The sequence below is a fragment of the Cydia amplana genome, chromosome 9 (assembly GCF_948474715.1).
Source record: "Cydia amplana chromosome 9, ilCydAmpl1.1, whole genome shotgun sequence".
Lineage (NCBI taxonomy): Eukaryota > Metazoa > Arthropoda > Insecta > Lepidoptera > Tortricidae > Cydia > Cydia amplana.
Genome location: NC_086077.1, coordinates 10,982,005 through 11,004,612, shown reverse-complemented (window position 1 = coordinate 11,004,612; position 22,608 = coordinate 10,982,005). Strand labels below are relative to the sequence as shown.

At 41.7% G+C, this 22,608-nt stretch overlaps 1 protein-coding gene across 1 annotated transcript in view; it reads left to right on the top strand.

Moving 5' to 3' along the window:
• The window catches only part of LOC134651154 ((E3-independent) E2 ubiquitin-conjugating enzyme), a 43,428-nt gene that overhangs the window by 1,415 nt on the left and 19,405 nt on the right, over window positions 1–22,608 (top strand). Inside the window, exons 2-15 of the mRNA XM_063506190.1 lie at window positions 1,835–2,062; window positions 3,569–3,811; window positions 4,373–4,484; window positions 5,501–5,632; window positions 7,226–7,344; window positions 8,071–8,243; window positions 12,087–12,236; window positions 14,384–14,585; window positions 15,649–15,774; window positions 16,716–16,816; window positions 18,692–18,827; window positions 19,982–20,068; window positions 20,834–20,969; window positions 22,146–22,324. Of these exons, the coding sequence (XP_063362260.1) occupies window positions 1,835–2,062; window positions 3,569–3,811; window positions 4,373–4,484; window positions 5,501–5,632; window positions 7,226–7,344; window positions 8,071–8,243; window positions 12,087–12,236; window positions 14,384–14,585; window positions 15,649–15,774; window positions 16,716–16,816; window positions 18,692–18,827; window positions 19,982–20,068; window positions 20,834–20,969; window positions 22,146–22,324 (2,124 nt within the window). The remainder of the gene's footprint in view (window positions 1–1,834; window positions 2,063–3,568; window positions 3,812–4,372; window positions 4,485–5,500; window positions 5,633–7,225; window positions 7,345–8,070; window positions 8,244–12,086; window positions 12,237–14,383; window positions 14,586–15,648; window positions 15,775–16,715; window positions 16,817–18,691; window positions 18,828–19,981; window positions 20,069–20,833; window positions 20,970–22,145; window positions 22,325–22,608) is intronic.

Sequence of the window (22,608 nt, the reverse complement as noted above, 5' to 3'; positions counted from 1 at the left end):
CGGAACAACATCCAACTTTCAATCTTCATCATCCTGGTTCTTACCAAGAGTTTCATACATCATACTTGTCAAACACAACAATATCATGTATGCAGCTGGCTATTTTTCAACTCTTTAGGACTCAATTCCCTCCAGCATTATATCAGGCGAAAGGGGTGGGCAGCCTAAAAGAACCTTGCTGTTTTTGTGCCTCAGTGTACTATCCTGTGAATTCTTAACAGTTAGTTTCTTTATTTATTATAGAGAGAGGCATAAAAAATAACAAAACAGTCACTAATTCATGTCCAAGGTTCTTAGCAATTGAGCTGCGTCAGAAATGAGGGAGGACAGGTTGTCAGGCCTTCCAGGGTAGGCTCTGAGGAGGCACATTTTCCTTACTATGTGTTGGACAGTTATACCTCGCACTTCCAATGATGATCCCTATGACCGTTCAGTTTTATATGGAGCAGCTGTCACGTAAAATGTTTGTAGACATTTTTAGGAAGTAGGTATAGCACATTAATTTCTGTTTCAGGTTATATTATAACCAGAGATCTGACAGATTGGCGTCATTTCTCGCAATAATGTGGACATGACTCCAAATTTGATTAAATAATTAATCATTTAATTATTTTAGTTAATTTTTTACATGAGATTTAATTTTTTTCCCTAGTCAATAAATAGCACTTAAATATATTTTTGATATAAAAAAAATGAGTACCTACAGAAAATTTGGAAAACGTACTGATTTTTTTAAAATAAATTTACATTATAAGAACTCTTTGTGTTATTTATTGATTAGGAATCATAATTAAACCTCAAGTAAGAAATTAATTAAATGATTAATTATTTAATCAATTTTGGAGTCATATCCACATTATTACGAGCAATGACGCAAAATTGTCCGATCTGTGATCTTAAGTTAACATCTGTAGCCTGTACATACCAAATGGCTCCAAGACTATTGGTTTGGTTTTATTAAATCTTTAAGTTTGCCTTATTTAGCAGTTATAGCAAAATTTGCAATACAAGAACCTAGTAGGTATTTTACGTAAGGTTATTTTTGTTACCTAATAAACCTTATTTCAAATAAGCTTATAACATGGCTTCACAAATTCCTAAAAACGTAAGGTTACAAGACTTATATGAGGTTGGCGTGTCAGACTGATTATAAATTCAAAATGACGTTGAAGAGAGATTAATGTTTTCATTTGTAGTTGACATGAGAATAACAGTATTTAACTGGGGGCGAGGTCGCCAGTTTCGCCCTTTAGCGGGGTATTAACCTTTATGAATGATGCGGCGCCTAAATGTCTAGCTACTCTAGCGCCCTATGAGTATTTATACTTTATTTATAAACTGCAAGGTCTGACATTGATTCAGCCTTTTGCGAACGCGTTTACGGCAAGGCATTCGATACGAAAAAAAAAACAAAGTTATCTCATCTTTATTTTATTATAGCGTTCTAATGTCTTAATTTATTTCATTTCGTGAGAAGAAGTTCCGTTACAACAAACGGAAATCCGAAACGCGATGTAATCAACGCCTGATTGCGTATTTCTACTACCATTGGTGATGAATACGTGGAGATCCACCATTTTAGCTCAATATTTTCGACTAGTGGATACAACTCAAAAAAGGTTTAAGTTTTGGAATCCTTCCTTCAGTTTCAGTTGAAGTTGGCATTGTGGAGACAATAACTTTTATTACGCTCGCTATAAACTGCTAAATAGCTTCCAAGCAGCGCCAGCGATTCTTGAATGGCCCACTAGTGGTTTGCATCCGCAATCCGCATTCGCTACATCTGGACTCACTACAAAAACAGAATTTTTGATAACAGCTTGAAATTTGTCAGGTTGGTCTGGCCGATCGTTCCCTGATGCCGGGCGACGTGGTCCGCCGCCTCATCGCCGGCAAGGACACGCAACGCGGCTACTGCCGTGACATCGTGATGACTGCGGCGCTTCAAGTCGTGGGAACTAAACACGTCATCCCCAGTGTGGCTAGCGAACGGCTCCAGCCGCTCGAGGAATTCACACCCGACCTGGCTGTTTGTCTCGAGTCGTGGGTCGGTACTTCTAAGGTAAGTAGGCGAAGTAACCGATGCACGTTAACCCCAACAATACAGGGTGGATTTTCTTTTTGGGTCAGTGAGGACAGCTACCAGATCCCGTGCTGCTACGAGAAAACGGTCTAAGAAGACTTTCCCTCGATTTCAAATTAATGAAGATTGGCTTTTACAGATTTTGGAAAAAACATACAGGGTGCGAGAAAAAGGTCATTTTTGACAAACTTTTTTTTTGATGCCAATCGATTCCATTCCTATTAAGGATCAAAAGCTTGTATGGAACCAAAAAAAAATTTCCGGCTAGAAAAGCCACTAATCGAGGAAAACTTTTCCCATACAATTTGTATGAAAATGAAAACTTTTATTTTTCACATGCTGTTTTTGTATGCCAATCGATTCCATTCCTATCCAGTATCAATAGTTTCCTAGGGGTCAATTTACGGTAATGTACTAAAAAGCCACAAATTAATAAAAACTTTTTCCATACATTTACTATGGGGAAAATGTGAAATGTTATTCTCAATTTTCTATCTCGCCCATCAGTCCTGCAGCAATGTCTTCATACAGTATTATGGTCCTTAAATGTAACAGGACTGATTGGCCAGATAGAAAAATGTGAATTAAATTTCACATTTTCTCCATAGTAAATGTATGGAAAAAGTTTTCTTTAATTTGTGGCTTTTTAGTACATTACCGTAAGTTGACCCCAAAGAAACTATTGATACTGGATAGGAATGGAATCGATTGGCATAGAAAAATAGCATGTGAAAAATAAAAGCTTTCTTTTTCATACAAATTGTATGGGAAAAGTTTTCCTCGATTTGTGGCTTTTCTTGCCGGAAATTTTGTTTTGGTTCCATACAAGCTTTTGATCCTTAATAGGAATGGGATCGATTGGCATCAAAAGAAAAGTTTGTCAAAAATGACCTTTTTCTCGCACCCTGTATGTTTTTTCCAAAATCTGTAAAAGCCAATCTTTATTAATTTGAAATCGAGGGAAGGTCTTCTTAGACCGTTTTCTCGTAGCAGCACGGGATCTGGTAGCTGCCCTCACTGACCCAAAAAGAAAATCCACCCTATATAATTTACAATTTAGTACGGATTTACAAGGAATTGACCATGTCTTCATATAGGACTATAATTAGTTGCCAATAACCAACATAGCACCGCCTTTAAGATCTAAGACCACGGCGGAAGCCCTTGACACTCGAAAATTGTTAGGCCCTCAAAATCCGTAGCTGGAAGTAATTTTTTACCTACTGATGAGTTTACCTGTTGTTCTGTAACAACTGGAGCTTAGATCATGTTAAATGTTGTCTAGAGAGTTTATTAGAGCAGAAACCGCCCGATATGGCTGTGTATCTCATAATTAATTGTTCTTGCGTGTCTCCAAATTGAATTTATTATTCTTCCAGTACAATGTTGTTTTCTTAAATTAAACTTTTAACTGACTTCGCCTGTATAAAGACACCTTACCTGAGATATCATTACCGAATTAAGTAACTAAAATCCTTATTACAGTCAGTGAACAGCAAACTCCGGCTGGTATCAGCGGACGGCTCCCGGCTCGAATACCCAGACTTGGAGAACTGTCCCCTGGAAGACTACTCCTTGCGTCGCCGGCGCTCCACGCCTTACTCCTCGTCCGAGTTCTACCCCGGGCAGGTGGTGTACGGGCCGCTGGGGGCGCTGGACAGCGCTAACTGGCTCCATATGACGAAGGAGATGAAAGCTGCGAGGAAACACAAGATGCATGATCATAAGGTGAGTGCTCCGTAGGGTCGACTACAAAGAGATGTATCCACTTTTTCACTTTATTACAATGCAATAAGGTGAAAAAGTGGATACATCTCTGTGTAGTTGACAATTTCTTCTTAGAGTTCTAGAGTACCTTAGAACGGGTACCTCGGAACTGGTCGCTTAGAGTACTCGGCACCGAAGACTGGCTCAGAAACGACCAATTGGATACTTTCCTCTACTTAATATAAATTATTTCACACCATGCACGAAATAAAGCACCAGATAATTATTAGGAAAACATAGATAGCAGTTATTTTTAAACACAATTTCTTTTTAATAAATCGGATAGAAATATAAAAAGTAGGTGAGTTGACCGTGACGTCACTATACTCGTTTTCATATAAATTCAATATTGGAAAATCGTTTTGAAAGTTCTAAAAAAGAAGCTGATTTGATTAGTAGGAAAGAACCCAATTCTGCAGGCTTCAGTCTTTGGCGATTGTCCTCTAAGTCTGTACGATTTAATTTATTTGATAAAAGAGTTTTTTTACTGTACCACTCAGTAATTTTATATCGATGTGACAGTTCACCGTGGAAGCCGTGGTCACGGAGAGCGTCGGCGTCCACTGGCAGTGCCGCGCGCTGTCCAAGGAAACTAAAGAGGCGGCGCCGCAACAACCCAAGTATCTTGTGGAAGGTGAGCCTTATTACCTACTTACTGGCTGACATTCACATGTATCATCAACTTCCTCGCGTTGTCCCGGCATTTTGCCACGGCTCATGGGAGCCTGGGGTCCGCTTGGCAACTAATCCCAGTAATTGACGTGGGCACTAGTTTTTACGAAAGCGACTGCCATCTGACCTACCAACCCAGAGGGTAAACTAGGCCCGTATTGGGATTAGTCCGGTTTCGTCACTACGTTTTCCTTCACCGAAAAGCGACTGGTAAATATCAAATGATATTTCGTACATAAAGTTCCGAAAAACTCATTGGTACGAGCCGGGGTTCGAACCCGCGACCTCCAGATTGCAAGTCGCACGCTCTTACCGCTAGGCCACCAGCGCTTTTTTCACATGTATAATTTTATTTAAAATCAAATGCGGAATAAATATATAAATAGGGCGGGGCAGAGCGGATTATTACCGAACAGTAGTTATACTAGAATGGAGTGATCTGTTCAGGGAACGAGGAAGTACAACTTTATAACAACTATCTTCTCATACAAATGTTTACATTTATAATTCTAGTAGGTAGGATTTATAAAAGGCCTGTGCCATTTTCATACGAATCTGATAACAGGCCAGAAGCTTCTCCAAATATTCAAAATAATAATAATTTGAGTAATTACAGCCATACTAGTTACATTCCTCCAACCCAGCGGTCGGCAACCTGCGGCCCGTGAATCTGTCACTTGCGGCCCGCGAGCCTCCCTGGCTATTTTGTATGTAATATTGACAAACGACAATGTCTGATAAAGTCATAAATATTAACAAAGTTCGGCCCGCGTCAACTTCGTTAACTACTATGTGGCCTTTGGCTGCTACCCAAAGTAAGGGCTGATTTAGACGGCGCGCGAACTCGCATGCGATTTTAGTTACATTGCGGACCGTTGGTTACGTCCAATTCAACCGACTGATCAAAACCCGCAATGTAATAAAACTCGCATGCGAGTTCTCGCATCGTCTAATTGAGCCCTAAATATTCCTTCGCAGGCGATGAACTGAAGAACTTAAAGCTGCTGAATGTGTTCGAGCCGTGTACGCTGCAGGTCGGCGACCGGAACTTCCTCACTATTGGTGCCGAAGACACGTTCGTCAGCAAGCAGCATTGGCGGAAACAGCAGAGTAAGAACATGAAATGTTTTTTTTTTGTGTTTTTTCATCGGGCCGATAGAATCTTGTCCTGTAGGTCTAGCACATGATTGGCGCGACAGTATCTCGCGGTGAGATAGACTACCCGTCTTTTTTTATGTTAATTAAAAAGGGACGGGTAGCTAGCCCGGCTGCTATCTGATGACAGGGTTGGGCAGTATTTCAATTACATGTATTTGAAATACAAATTAGTATTTTGTATTTGTATTTCAAATACTACCTCAAAAGTATTTTGTATTTGGTATTTCAAATACTGCACTCGCATGTATTTAGTATTTTGTATTTCAAATACTTCAAGCTTCAAAATACATTTTATTAAATTCTATAATCCTAAAATGTCTAATCTCTCGCACAAGCTGTGAGCCGACCGCGAACCTCCGATCCAGCCAAGATACAATTTTCATTGGCTGGATACTGGATCTATATTAGGTCATTTTCGTTTAAATCTAGGGGATAGGGTCATTGCAGTAGTTTCCGTCCATGCACTAGTTTTCGACGACTTGACGGATTATCAAATATATATTTCATTTTTACTACTTTTTGCGAAATCTTCATCTTCCTCGCGTTGTCCCGGCATTTTGCCACGGCTCAGGGGAGCCTGGGGTCCGCTTGGAAACTAATCCCTGTAATTGGCGTTGGCACTAGTTTTTACGATAGCGACTGCCATCTGACCTTCCAACCCAGAGGGTAAACTAGGGCCGTAATTGGAATTAGTCCGGTTTCCTCACGATGTTTTCCTTCACCGAAAAGCGACTGGTAAATATCAAATGATATTTCGTACGTAGTTCCGAAAAACTCATTGGTTCGAGCCGGGGTTCGAACTCGCGACCTCCGGATTGCAAGTCGCACGCTCTTACCGCTAGGCCACCAGCGCTTCCTTTTTGCGAAATATCATTGTTATATGTAGACAGATATATTGCTTAGACGCCTTAGACATAAGGATTGAAATCAGTCCAAATTTGTGCAGGAATGTAAGTATATATTCAAATTTCGTCAAGTGGACGTAACCTAGAGCTGGACGAAAACTAGCGCAATGACCCTATAAGTTTATATGAAAGGATATTCGTTAACGTTAAAACTAAATGCTAAACAAAAAAATAAATAAAGGTATATTTTGTAATTGAAATACATTATTTTAAACACTGTAATTTGTATTTTGTATTTCAAATACCCGTCACCAAAGTAGTTTGTATTTTGTATTTCAAATACTTTTAAAAATGTATTTTGTAATTTGTATTTCAAATACGTGGAAGCCAGTATTTTGCCCAACCCTGTCTGATGATGATGACTATGAATTTTGGGGAAATCTCATACAAATCATAGTCAAATAGAATCATAAATAAGGAATATCATTATAGTATTGGTAACTGAAGTACTAAAGATATTTTCACTGATTCTAAGTCTAAAAAAAGTTTTACCGTATAACCGTAAGGCCAAGATAAAGCGCGCGGGCGAGCCAATATAAACTTACTTGAAATATACATATTACATTGACAACCGGAGTAAGTTGTTTAATACTTACACGTTCTTGACGTCCAAAAGCTTTAATCAAATGTTTTGCCTCAGGTAAATTCTACAGGAGCATTCGCAAGCAAACCCGACCCAGCAAGAAGCAGAACTCGGAGCACGTGCCCTCGCGGCCGAAGAAACGCGCGTCTGCGCATCGCAAACTCAAGTCCGTCGATGTAAGTACACTGCCAAGCCACGTTCGAGTCATTACCGTGTTTTTCCCAGATTCTAAATTGACAGTTTTATTGGCCAACTATCGACCCGCCCCGGCTTCGCACGGGTTAACAAATTATACATAAACCTTCCTCTTGAATCACTCTATCCGTTGCGTAGTTTTAAAGATCTAAGCATACATACAGACAGACAGCGGGAAGCCACTTGTTTTATATTATGTAGTATGTAGTGATTTGCTGCCATATCATCCTACTTTTGTACCAATGTCGTACTAAAATGACAAGTATCTTTGGGTATAAAAAGAAGGATAAAACACTTAGCTACTTATCGGGGCAAGGCTCAGCGCAGGCAGAGGTATTCCCACCATGATTTTAAACTTTACTTTTTTTAAATGATGAGTTAAATTTGGTGTAATTTGCATTAATTTCGGACACCTTTAATTTAATGACTTTTATTATGAGCGTTAATTACAGTTGGTCAAACCAAATTGTCAGTAAATAAGAACACAAAAAAACTATACTCATCCTTCCTTTTGGGTGCTAGTACTAGTGTAAGACAAAGATAGTATGATTTTTTCTGTCTATGTTTGAAATGAGACAGTCCTTTGACAAACTATATTTCTAAGGCCAAAGAAGCGGCTCGCTTCTTTCTAGGTCCCATTTATCGTATTCGAGTTTACAAAATATTAATAAGCATTGTTCATTAAATTATATTTAATAAATCCTCAGAACGGGATGGAGGTGGACCCCTCAGAGAACACTCTAGAATCTCTAGACGAGGCGCTGAAGGCGGACTCGAACTGCCCCAGCATCAAGATCGAGCCGAGCGCAGACGTGTCTCTGCCCATCGTCAGCAGTCAGGAAGACACCGTTACTGAGGAGAAAAACGACTCTGGGATCAGGTGAGCTTGGATAATGACCCTGTCTTAAGTGGACCTCTCAGAGAACACTCTAGAATCTCTAGACGAGGCGCTGAAGGCGGACTCCGATTGCCCCAGCATCAAGATCGAGCCGAGCGCAGACGTGTCTCTGCCCATCGTCAGCAGTCAGGAAGACACTGTTACTGAGGAGAAAAACGACTCTGGGATCAGGTGAGCTTGGATAATGACACTATGTCTTAAGTGGACCCCTTAGAGAACACTCTAGAATCTCTAGACGAGGCGCTGAAAGCGGACTCGAACTGTCCCAGCATCAAGATAGAGCCGAGCGCAGACGTGTCTCTGCCCATCGTCAGCAGTCAGGAAGACACTGTTACTGAGGAGAAAAACGACTCTGGGATCAGGTGAGCTTGGTTAATGACCCTGTCTTAAAGTGGACCCCTCAGAGAACACTCTAGAATCTCTACACGAGGCGCTGAAGGCGGACTCGAACTGCCCCAGCATCAAGATGGAGCCGAGCGCAGACGTGTCTCTGCCCATCGTCAGCAGTCAGGAAGACACCGTTACTGAGGAGAAAAACGACTCTGGGATCAGGTGAGCTTGGATAATGACCCTGTCTTAAGTGGACCTCTCAGAGAACACTCTAGAATCTCTAGACGAGGCGCTGAAGGCGGACTCCGATTGCCCCAGCATCAAGATCGAGCCGAGCGCAGACGTGTCTCTGCCCATCGTCAGCAGTCAGGAAGACACTGTTACTGAGGAGAAAAACGACTCTGGGATCAGGTGAGCTTGGATAATGACACTATGTCTTAAGTGGACCCCTTAGAGAACACTCTAGAATCTCTAGACGAGGCGCTGAAAGCGGACTCGAACTGTCCCAGCATCAAGATAGAGCCGAGCGCAGACGTGTCTCTGCCCATCGTCAGCAGTCAGGAAGACACTGTTACTGAGGAGAAAAACGACTCTGGGATCAGGTGAGCTTGGTTAATGACCCTGTCTTAAAGTGGACCCCTCAGAGAACACTCTAGAATCTCTACACGAGGCGCTGAAGGCGGACTCCAATTGCCCCAGCATCAAGATAGAGTCGAGCGCAGACGTGTCTCTGCCCATCGTCAGCAGTCAGGAAGACACCGTTACTGAGGAGAAAAACGACTCTGGGATCAGGTGAGCTTGGTTAATGACCCTGCCTTAAAGTGGACCCCTCAGAGAACACTCTAGAATCTCTAGACGAGGCGCTGAAGGCGGACTCGAACTGTCCCAGCATCAAGATAGAGCCGAGCGCAGACGTGTCTCTGCCCATCGTCAGCAGTCAGGAAGACACCGTTACTGAGGAGAAAAACGACTCTGGGATCAGGTGAGCCGGGTTAATGACCTTCTGAAGACATGAATGACCTTCTGAAGACATGAATGTCTTAAGTATTACGTTGAAACTGCACCATCACATCTGTGTCTAAAAACCGGCCAAGTGCGAGTCGGACTCACGTTCCAAGGGTTCCGTACATTAAGTCCGACTCACGCTCGGCTGCATCTATAGGTAAAGAACTATTTTGTGTATTTTTTGTCAAATTTTTAGACCCAGTAGTTTCGGAGATAAAGGGCGGGGGACATGGTCGGACAGACAGATAAACCCACGAGTGATCCTATAAGGGTTCCGTTTTTTCCTTTTGAGGTACGGAACTCTAAAAAGTGCGGAATCCCAGCGTCCAGATCGCAGTTCGGTTGCCTCCAATCGTTTTTAGTTAAGATGTTACTGTGGACGTAACACGAGTGCGAGTCGAATTAATACAGTTAGCAAAAGACGGGTAGTCTATCTCGCGTGCGAGATACTGTCGCGTTACACTCGTGTAAAGCCGACGAACTACTCTGGGAGTAGGTTAGTGTCTTGGATCAAATTGAAATCCTTAGTTTTCAAAAGTGAAAATAGACTTCTGGGCCCCAAAAACATTCACAGTTATTTTGTGCTTTCGTTTTTGTTGAATGAGGGTTTTGCACCCCTGCATCTAGGTATCTGCTCTTTACTACTTACAAGTACCCAACTAGAAAATACGAAAGAAACATGTTAATCCGTTAACCTTTTGGACGCCAAAGACGGATTAATCGCTCACATACCACAGAGCAACATAGATCTACGTGCACATGCATAAAGTTCAATTTCAGTTTTGACACTTCGGTAACGTGGCGTCCAAGTGAGTTTTTATGTTTGACACGGCGTCGAAAAGGTTAACGGTGGTGTGATGGCGTAATATGTAAATAAATAATAAATAAATAAATATCAGGGGACATCTTACACAGATCAACCTACGAGGGGCGTTCAAAATATTCTCGGTATTGATATCTTACGACCTCTTCTAAAATTTCTTTCGTTACTGGCCGCTAAGGTTTATTCATTGACATTAAAAAAAAGTATAATTCGAACCGAGATAGTCTTTTGTTTTTCTGCAATTGCTGAACAAACATGAACATCCTGTGCGAATTGACAATGTTAACTAAATTAGAACATCGATGCGTGATAAAATTCTTGACAAAACAGGGTAAAAATCAAAAAACCATAAAAGAGGAAATGGATTGTGTTTACCGTGAGTCTGCTCCTTCTTTATCTACCATTCAAAAGTGGTCAAGCGAGTTTAAACGCGGAAGGGAGAGTATTGAAGATGACCCTAGACCTGGCCGGCCTGTAGTAGCTACTTCACAAGAAAATATTGATAAAGTGGAAAAACTTATATTGGAAGATGGTCGAGTGAAGGTAAAATCTATAGCACAAGTAACCAATCTCTCTATTGGTACCGTACATGATATTATACATGACCATCTTAATATGTCAAAAGTAAGTGCAAGATGGGTTCCGCGAATGCTGACTCGGCTTCAAAAAGACATGCGTGTAGCTTGTTGTTCCGATTTTATTGACCTGTGCGGTGAAAATCCTGATGAGGTGCTGCAAAGAATAGTTACTGGAGATGAAACCTGGGTTCATCATTATGACCCAGAGAGTAAACAAGAGTCCATGCAGTGGCACATTAAGGGTTCAGCTCATCCCAAGAAGTTGAAGGTCATCCCTTCAGCTGGCAAGGTCATGGCCACGATATTTTGGGATTGTGAAGGAGTATTACTAATCGATTATAAAGAAAAAGGTGTAAATATCACAGGACAGTACTACGCTAACATTCTACGTCAATTAAAGGATGTAATTAAAGAAAAGAGGCGAGGAAAGTTAACCAAAGGTATTCTGCTTCTGCATGACAACGCCCCCGTCCATACTGCTCATATTGCCAAGGCAGCTATTGTTGAACGTGGGTTTAAAACTGTTACTCACCCACCGTATAGTCCGGACTTAGCCCCCAGCGACTTCTTTTTGCTCCCCAATCTTAAAAAGGATCTGCGTGGAAATAAATTTTCTGACGATGAAGCATTGAAGGCGGCAGTGGAGGAGCATTTTTACACGAAAGATAAAAAATATTTTTACGAGGGATTAAAAAAAATAATTGATCGATCTTTTAAGTGTATGAACATAGGGGGGGAGTATATTGAAAAATAAAAATATCAAACTTTTCGTACTTGTTTGTTTTCATTCTCATACCGAGAATATTTTGAATACCCCTCGTAGCTCCAAATTAAGCAAAGCTTGTACTATGGCTGCTAGGCGACGATATACATACTTATATACATAGAAAACACCCATGACTCAGGAACAAATATCTGTGCTCATCACAGAAATAAATGCCCTTACCGGGATTCAAACCCAGGACCATCGGCTTCACAGGCAGGGTCACTACCCACTAGGCCAGACCGGTCGTCATGTATATGTAAATTGATTGTCTCATTTACATTTTAATAGACAACAATTGCTAACCGAATGTGTTTCGTCCACAGCGGGCTAAGTAAATCCCACATCCACAGTCCGGAGCCGAACAAGGAGAGTAGCGAGCTGCTCAACGGCGACAGCAAGTCGGAGCTCGGGCTCAACGATGATGACTCCGACAACTGGGAGAACACCAGCAGCGATGGCAGCGACACCGACAGGTGAGCTCGAATATATCTCGTCCACAGCGGGCTAAGTAAATCGCACATCCACAGTCCGGAGCCGAACAAGGAGAGTAGCGAGCTGCTCAACGGCGACAGCAAGTTGGAGCTCGGGCTCAACGATGATGACTCCGACAACTGGGAGAACACCAGCAGCGATGGCAGCGACACCGACAGGTGAGCTCGAATATGTCTCGTCCACAGCGGGCTAAGTAAGTCGCACATCCACAGTCCGGAGCCGAACAAGGAGAGTAGCGAGCTGCTCAACGGCGACAGCAAGTCGGAGCTCGGGCTCAACGACGACGACTCCGACAACTGGGAGAACACCATCAGCGATGGCAGCGACACCGACAGGTGAGCTCGAATATATCTCGTCCACAGCGGGCTAAGTAAATCGCACATCCACAGTCCGGAGCCGAACAAGGAGAGTAGCGAGCTGCTCAACGGCGACAGCAAGTCGGAGCTCGGGCTCAACGATGATGACTCCGACAACTGGGAGAACACCAGCAGCGATGGCAGCGACTCCGACAGGTGAGCTCGAATGCTTATATCGTTTTTTTGAGGCCTGGGGCCCGTTTCTCAAAAGCTTGTAACTTGTAATACAAGTGGAAGTCCCTTTCTAACAAAAGCTGTCGAAAAGTGACACCCGCTTGTAAAAGTTACAAGCTTTTGAGAAACGGGCCCCTGGCCGAGCTTCCACCGAATCCCATTGCCACGAGGTTGCCGAATTCTCAGTTAGTTGATCGGATTTTCATTGAAGATGTAGTATATAGGTGTCTCGAGCGCTTACGTCATGGTGACGTCACTGATAGATGACCCCTAATATATACTTCAGCGTGAAACAGGATCGCCGGACTCGTAACTCGGTAGGCAATCTCTCATCTCACAGCCCCTGTCAGGCGTGGCTCTACTCCGCGATTTCGTCGCGTCGCTATAAGTACATGCGGCCCACACCATTTTTGGTGTCTAGCAGTAGTAGTTGCCGCTCACCGCTACGAAACGGACACTTGCTTGCGTCACCTTGCGGTCCTATCTGTCGTAATAAACGCGTTTTGTTCAATGATATTATATAACCATAGATAGGTTATACTCATACTTGAGGAGCACAAAAAATACTTCGATATTTATTTATGTGCCTACATAGAAATTTGTTATTTTTGATTAATTTTCTCATTCCATCCACCTTTGTCACTCGTTGTTAAACATAAGGTCGTCTCTTTCGGTGTGCGGGAGCTCGTTAGCACGTGCACATTTCTCAGTTGTCCAGCCGCGTCTAAAGGCAACTTGTCCAATTTGTCACAAGGTTAAGCGCTTCAATTTTGGAACGCCTATAACCTATCTTGAGTTATAAATCATTGGTTTTGTCAGAGAGTGCAAGCGCTGGTGGCCTAGCGGTAAGAGCGTGCGACTTGCAATCCGGAGGTCGCGGGTTCGAACCCCGGCTCGTACCAATGAATTTTTCGGAATTTATGTACGAAATATCATTTGATATTTACCAGTCGCTTTTCGGTGAAGGAAAACATCGTGAGGAAACCGGACTAATCCTAATACGGGCCTAGTTTACCCTCTGGGTTGGAAGGTCAGATGGCAGTCGCTTTCGTAAAAACTAGTGCCCACGCCAATTACTGGGATTAGTTGCCAAGCGGACCCCAGGCTCCCCTGAGCCGTGGCAAAATGCCGGGACAACGCGAGGAAGATGATGAGTTTTTACTTGAGAATGAGTAGCTAAATTTCGTCAGCTTTAGTAAGAACTAAAGTGTCATTCAATAGAACTTGCTAACTATGTAAACAAAAGTTACTAGTAAATTGACATTCAGTGTCAATTTTAGTATGGCGGTTTGTTTACATAGTTAGCAAGTTCTATTGAATGACACTTTATAATGGCGTATTTTGCAAACGTTCGCTTTTTTTGTTTGCATCGGGAGGTCCCTGGTTCCATCCCCAGTAATTGTATACTGCTACATAACTTTTTGTATTTTTTTTGTACTTAAATTTCGTATAGTTGTTTTTTATTTTATTTTTTTATTTTACAAAAAATTAAAAATTATTTTAATAAATATTTTTGGCATACATTTATTCAGTTTTAAGCTCTGCTCGCGAGGTCTACAGCTCACAGAGCCACTAGTAGTAATTATGTTTGCGCACAGCGGCGCGACATGGTCGTCCCGCTGCTCGTCGGCGGCGTCGACGCGCGGCAAGCGGTCGCCGCAGCTGGCCGTGCGGCTGCTGCGCGGCAAGCGGCTCAAGCGCACCGTGCGCCGCGCGCCGCCCGCGCCACCGCCGCGGCACGGCGACCGCGTCGTCGTCGAAACGCTGCACACCACCAGCCGCGCCAACGTCGTGTGGCAGGTATAGTTTGTAGCTTTCTAATAGACCCCGAAGGCTAATCCTATTGTCTATTGTTAAGAAAAACCGCACGTGCCACAACCACCTGCATAAAAAATCGGTACTTCGGTTACTGAGTGCCGGCGAGTCGAACGCTACAGAACCAGTCTAAAATGTGTCATCGAGATGCATAACAAAGGCGCGTTATCGGAGAGCGCACCTACACTGGTTTTTTAAGCGTTGGACTAGCCCGCGCTCAGGTGCCAAATAGAATAATTAGGACCCTTTTTTGCAGGTAAGTAGCACGTGCGGTTTTACTGAACAATAGACAATAGGATAAGCCTTCGGGTTCTACTAGAAAGCTACAAACTTTTTTATACACAACTACACACAAGTTTACAAACATGTTAACACTATTTTGAGAAGCGTTGGTGGCCTAGCGGTAAGAGCGTGCGACTTGCAATCCGTAGGTCACGGATTCAAACCCCGGCTCGTACCAATGAGTGTTTCGAAACTTATGTACGAAATATCATTTGATATCTACCAGTCGCTTTTCGGTAAAGGAAAACATCGTGAGGAAACCGGATTAATCCCAATAAGTCCTACTTTTCCCTCTGGGTTGGAAGGTCAGATGGTAATCGCTTTCGTAAAAACTAGTGCCTTCGCCAATTCCTGGGATTAGTTGCCAAGCGGACCCCAGGCTCCCATGAGCCGTGGCAAAATGCCGGGACAACGCGAGGAAGAAGATGAACGCTATTTTAACATAAAACGCATTCTTATAAATAAATAAATAAATAAATAAAAAGTCATTTATTGTCGCAAAACATACAATAACAAAATAAAACAAACAAGGAAAAAGAAAAAAGACACAATAAGCACATAAGTCCAATAGGGTTGTTGACTGAATAAATATATATAATGTTTAATTATAACTATTTATAATATATATATTTATATATATATATTTTTTTTATACCTGCAACAAAACTGTAGTCAAATAGATTAGACGATGAAAGTCTCCAACACCACCGGTTACGATAAAGTTAAGCTTATATTTTTAATTTACATTGGTGTTACCCCTGAACAGGATGGCACCATAGAGATGGGGATCCCGTCGACCCAGCTGTACCCGATCCACCACCTGGACGGACAGGAGTGCTTCCCGGGAGACTTCGTAGTTAGCGGCGCGGCCAACACTGAGGAGAATCAGCATGTGTGTATAAGTGTTTTTTTGATATTTTTCGTTTATGTATGAGCAATTTTTGCTTCATATTTTTCAGAAAAATAACCTTACGACATCTTCCCGACAAACCGTCATTTGTTTAATAATGTATTATAGTGCGTCAAGCAAATCTTGTCAGTAGCAATGTACTGCAAATTAAAGTAGGGTAACACCATGTAACACTCAAAGAGCAGAATTGCGCTAACAAAAGCAGCAATGTACATCGAACCAAAACGTGTTTATTTTTCCGCCCTTCATACGTCAGTTCGAGTGAATTATCATAACCTCAAATTTATTAATCTTTACCGTCAACTAGCATGATTGTACATTGTAGGCACCTTAGCTTGAGGTCATGCATAATCTTGGTATTTAATGGTGACAGCAGAAATTTCTCTTGAAATAGAAACGATTCAGAATGTAAACAATAAGATGATGGCTGTCATTCACGATCCACATTCCACAGATAACACACACGCGATTTTGGAATTATTCGAACACAGTGTTGCTAACCCACGATTTTTCAAATTTGCCGCCTTTTACTACTGACAAGATTTGGTTGATCCAGTATAACTAACTAGCGACCCGCCCCGGCTTCGCACGGGTTAACAAATTATATATAAACCTTCCTCTTGAATCACTCTATCTATTAAAAAAACCGCATCAAAATCCGTTGTGTAGAGGTCAAAGCATACCTGGACAGACAGACAGCGGGAAGCGACTTTGTTTTACACTATGTAGTGATTTGACCCCCGAATACTCCAGTGGAATTTGGTTATCATAAATTTCGTGATTAAGTACAGTTACGTTTGATTTTGTTTATGATAAATTCTTCTGTATTAAACTTACTATGCAACCGGACTCTTAAGGATAGTTTTGATTTATTTTAATTGTGTCTTAAATAATAAATTTAAATATTTATTTTGACCGTACAGCTGAAACACAGAGAATATGGCGTCGTGCAGCGAGTCGACCACCACGGACGTACCGCCATCGTGCACTGGTACCGCACATACACCAGCGCCGACGAGCCTGTGTGAGTATTTTGTTTACTATCGAGAACATGTACCATACACAACTATTTTACTAGTGCCCACTCCCTCTCTTTCCACCTTGGAGGATCCCAGGCGTCCACTTTCGTAGGTTTTCGCTATGTCGGCCTTCATGAAGCTCTCAGGTCATAGTTTTCATGCAGTAACGCTTCCTAGTGAGATTGCAAAATGGCAACAGGTCTGGATTCTACTTTTGTAAGCCTGTGTCCAATCTTACAAATGGTAATGCATTTACGTGCATCATTACTTATTTCATTAGGCATCACATACATTTTTGTCGATACATATCATATTCAAATCGAATTACTCACGTTACATGGCGACCGTGTTAGTAGTAGTCTTGGTAATACAATAAAGTGAAGTCAAACGACTGAATTGTACGACTTTATAAATATTACAACAAAGTGTTTGTCTAATTCTCATTTTACTGCATCTTTCCTTTTTTCGCGATTAACCAATTTAAAAAAAAGTTCGAGTATTTCAAAGCAGTACTTATCGCCCAAGCTAGTGGAGGCAGTGACACAAGTGCGACCGTAGTTGAAGAAATCAAGACGCTTTCGACCACTATACTGGTCTGTGCAATCGTGGTGTTCCTGTTGGTTGCGAGCTGTTTGGGCCTTGTGCGCTTGGACGAAATCTGCGTGTAAGTAGATTGTGGTGAAAAATCGCTGTTACTAAAGTGGTTTTCAGTAGTTGTCTGAACTGAGCCGTGGAAGGATGGTTAAGGTCATAGAGAAATATAGTAAGACAAGAGTGCACACTACATACATCAGTTAGACTATTAATTTCAGTGCCCACATCTAGCATCGAGTAGCGGAACTATCAGTACTGCTACTTGACAATAGATGTAGCACCGACCGGAAAGTCTTTCAACAGCATAAGACTTTCCGGTCGATGCTACATCTATTGTCAAGTAGCAGTACTGATAGTTCCGCTACTCGATGCTAGATGCTAATAGTATTTTTGGTACTAAAACTGATGTATGGAGTGAGCAATCTATGTATTTTTTTCTCTATGGTTAAGGTTGACCGTTTTTAAGTGGCGCATGTGAGCACTGGAGTTGCAAAAGTGTCTTTTGTGACTTTACATATATAGTTGACAGACAGTATGCTTGTTCTTGTTTGTCAGTAAGTAGCGTGATATGATCTCAATTCGTTCTTCATATCCACGACATAATATGCATAATTGTGCAGTCAGCAGGTTTTCTAAGCCATTAGCACTTTTCATAAGGTCGGTTACTCATTAAGTTTATGTGCTGCGGCTAAACGCTCAATGAAGGGCTAGTGCGTACAAGCCTTAATGTGTTTGAAATGAATGACTTCAGTCTTTAGTGTTTTTTGGTTTGAAATTTGTCACCGCGTGAGTTTGCATTCATAGTTCGCTGCCAATCGTTTAGACCACTTATTTTAGACTCATCATTCTTCCTTTTCCTGATAGTTTGCGTCGGACATCAATCCGTGTCCATAACAATATGTTTTCACACCACCTATTCGGAAAAGAGCTTTTTCTTCCCTGCTAGGAGAGATCAAAGTGGCACTTTTCCTCCCTGCTAGGAGGGCTCAAAGTAACACTTTTCCGTTCTAGCACACTATTTTGTCATTTTTTTGCACATTATTTTTTTAGCTTAAAAAATCTGTTTAAGCATCAGATTGTGTCAACAGTAAGATTTTTTATTTTCCTCATAGTTGATGTGAAAAGAGGTATGAGTATGTGTCACACGGTATCAAAATTATTTCGTCTTGGGCGTTAACACTTGAATCCCTCATTACTAGTCATTACGCTCAGGATTCAATGTACGCCCTTGACGGAAATATATCATTTTGATCCCTTGTAACACAAACTACTATTACTTGTTGCAGTCCTCAAATGCTGCACGAGAGCGAGATGAGTGTGTACGATCTGAAGGACCACCCCGACTTCCAGTACAGACCGGGGACGGTTGTCATCCGAGTGGCCAACTTCACCGGCGAGGATTCCACCTGCACCGCGGGACAGGTATGGGCATAGAGAAATATAGTAAGACAAGAGTGCTCACTCCATACATCAGTTTTGATACCAAAAAGACTATTATTTTCATAGTCGAGCATCGAGTAGCGGAATTATCAGTACTGCTACTTGACAATAGATGTAGCAGTTGTAGCACTGACCGGAAAGTCTTATGTTGTTGAGCATTAATTAGACTTTCCGGTCGGTGCTACATCTATTGTCAAGTAGCAGTACTGATAGTTCCGCTACTCGATGAAATTAATAGTCTTTTTGGTATCATAACTGATGTATGGAGTGAGCAATCTATGTATTTTTTTCTCTATGGTATGGGACACATATAGGCATTTTCAGGAAAACGTGCACCGATATTTGCTGGCAGAAAAACGTCCTTGAAGTGTTACGTATATAGTTCGATTTTAGAGTCTGTGGAATTCGTGAAATCAATCAACATAAACTGATGACTGACTGGTCTGGCCTAGTGGGAGTGGCCCTGCCTGTGAAGCGGCGGTCCTGGGTTCGAATCCCGGTAAGGTCATTTATTTGTGTGATGAGCACTGATATTTGTTCCTGAGTCTTGAGTGTTTTCTATGTATTTGTATATTATACATATCATTGTCTGAGTACCCACAACACAAGCCTTCTTGAGCTTACTGTGGGACTTAGTCAATCTGTGAAAGAATGTCCTATAATATTTATTTATTTATACCCTGTTAAAAGCACATTTTTGTTACGAGAAGTTTTTATGATGACTGTATTTGAGTGGGAACATTCTAGATTACAACAAGCTACATCAAAGTCATCAAATAAGTCACTTCAAATTTTAATAACAGTAATAACTTGTGCACACCCTGAACCTCATAGTCTCGCATATAGACCTATTTTCATGTACGACGAGTGAATTCACTAAAGTAGCTTTAATAACTCTTTGTTATATTGAATAGGTAAAAATATGATTTGTTAGATATAGGTACTTGTGTATTTGTATGTAATATTTTGCTACATTATCGCATTGGGTGCAACCTGTAATGATAATTGTATGTGTGTAAATAAATAAAATAAAATAAAAATAAAAACTTTTCGCCTTATACGCTGAGCGTGAGCGCTTCTAGTTTAAAATCAATAATAAATATGCACTACTTTGATTTACCTGTTATTGGTATCAGGTGATCGACAACTTCCCGTCGGGGCGCGTGAAGGTGTGGTGGGTAGACGGCCACATGAGCATGTGCTGGCCACAAGACCTCTACAAGGTAATGACCAAGGTGTGCATGCTGCTTTCTTTTGCGAATTTATTTATCCTTTGCTTGTATAGTAAATATATTAAAAACGGGTCACTCACGTATTTTAAGTCGAAAAACGCTCGACATGTTTCACTTCGTACCGAGAAGTGTCATCAGGAGCTTGCGTTTACGGTGACGGACCGGCAAACGCAAGCTCCTGATGACACTTCTCGGTACGAAGTGAAACATGTCGAGCGTTTTTCGACTTAAAATACGTGAGTGACCCGTTTTTAATATATTTACTATGTCTTTGTCTCACGGAAGTTTTGTTACTTTTGCTTGTACTTTCGCTTTTGTTTCTTTTAATTGCTTTGCTAAACAGTGATCGGAATTTGACGGTAGATTTAATATGCATGTGGCGTAATACTGATCTCTGACATCAAACACTGATGCCATGCTAAAAGCTAACCCAAATAAAATCTTGACTTCCCGTTTTCTAATTTTATCCGCTTTGGCTTGAACGCTTGCAAAAGCTGCAAGATGGTTAACACTTCCGCTACGCAAAATATTGACATAGATCTAAATTAGCCGAGAGACCATGATATTGTATTTATGCTATTATGCATGTTCTGTAAACAATGAGTCGATTCATCGAACGATAAGTCGATTTTGTTGATTTATCTGGGCTTACGCACTCACTTGTCCTTTTTTATGAGTGACATATGTGTTAATATTTACTTGCTCGTTGGGATAGCTAAAGTAGAATACAAAATCAGTAACGATAAATATCTGTAGGTGGGCGAATACGACTCTGAAGAGGGCGAGCTGTGGGGCTCGGACGGGTCGGGCTCCGAAGACTCTTGGGAAACGCAAAGCTCCGCTCACGACGCAGAGCCTCGCACGCCGCTGGCGCCTGCCCCGGACATGACCAGTAAGGATTCTACTCAATATTAACAAGATAATCTTTAAAAGAAAAAAACCGACTTCTCTAACTACTATCATCAGAACTCATGCTTGACAAAAATGTGTCTTAAAAAGTTAACATGCTTAGCAAACATAACGAAGAGGACAAATTGCCAAACGTGAACTATGCGTCGTTGAAGAGTTCCGTTCTGCTTCTGACCATCATCAGCAGTTCTACTTCCTCAAATGTCACTTTTTTGAATGTATATGCTTGATTTGTTGATAAAAACTCAAAAGTCACTATATGTATGCCTTTAAGATTTGAGGAGTTCCCTCGATTCCTCATGGATTCCACCATCAGAACTGGGTTTTGAAAAAAACGGGACCAATCTGTATTCATATGCATACAGATTGGTCCCGTTTTGAATTTTCAAAATCGGTCCAGTAATGACGGAGATATCGAGTAACAAACATTTAAAAAAAACATACAACCGAATTGATAACCTCCTCCTTTTGAGATTTGGAAGTCGGTTAAAAATAGGGAAGGTTTAGGCAATGAGAATTCTGTTCTCTTGCTCAATATAGAAATTAAAGAATTTCCAACATGATCATCCTGTCCAGATCCATGACCATGACATTAACTTGCGCCGTAATGAACGCTAATAGTATTTTATGCAACCGTTGTTTAAGAGAGGTCAAAAAAGGCGAGTGGCGTGAATAACAATTTGAGGCGAAGCCGAAAATTGTTAATAAAGACTCCACGAGTATTTTTTGACGCAGTTAAACAACGTTACATACAATCTTTTTCTACGACCAAGCACTTACTTTGAAATAAAATTGTAAATTTAACAAATATTTTTAATTCAAGAAGTAGCAGTAATGGAGGGTACGGGCGGGAAAAGAATGAATGAAATTAAAAAAAAAATGTCTATCGTTCCGTTCACTTATTTGTCAGAGATGACATTTAAAATAAGGTTGGCAACACTGTATTTTATTCAATATTTTTAAGTGGTCGTTACACGAAGTATCGTAAAATCATCAAAAAGATACTGCGTGTATGCACAAATTCTTTTTTGGGGAATAGACTAAAGACTTATCTTGACAACTATAAGGTAGGGTTTTAAAGGTGTGTGCACGACCCTTTAAATGACAAATAAAAGTACGGGAGTGTCGGGAGTAGAAAAAATAAATAATGGTGTTGCAGTGCGCCGCGATATGTTCGAGAACGTGGCTGCGATCAAGCTCGGCGAGACGACCGTGCCCACGCCTGCAGTTCCCCGCCTTCTGGAGCCTCGGGTAGCGGCGCACATCGAGCGCGGCAGGGTCGCCATGCGCCGCCTCGAGGAAATGTTTGCCAAGCACCCTACTCTGCAAAGCCAGGAGGTAAGGCCACACTGTTGTCTAAGAAAGCTGTTGCGATCGTGGTCAGAGAAACAACCGCTACTACATCAGCGGTGCCTTGTCTTCGGAAGCCGAGGGTTGCGGCGTATATCGAGCGCGGCAGGGTCGCCATGCGCCGCCTCGAGGAAATGTTTGCCAAGCACCCTACTCTGCAAAGCCAGGAGGTAAGGCCACACTGTTGTCTAAGAAAGCTGTTGCGATCGTGGTCAGAGAAACAACCGCCACTACATCAGCGGTTCCTTGTCTTCGGAAGCCGAGGGTTGCGG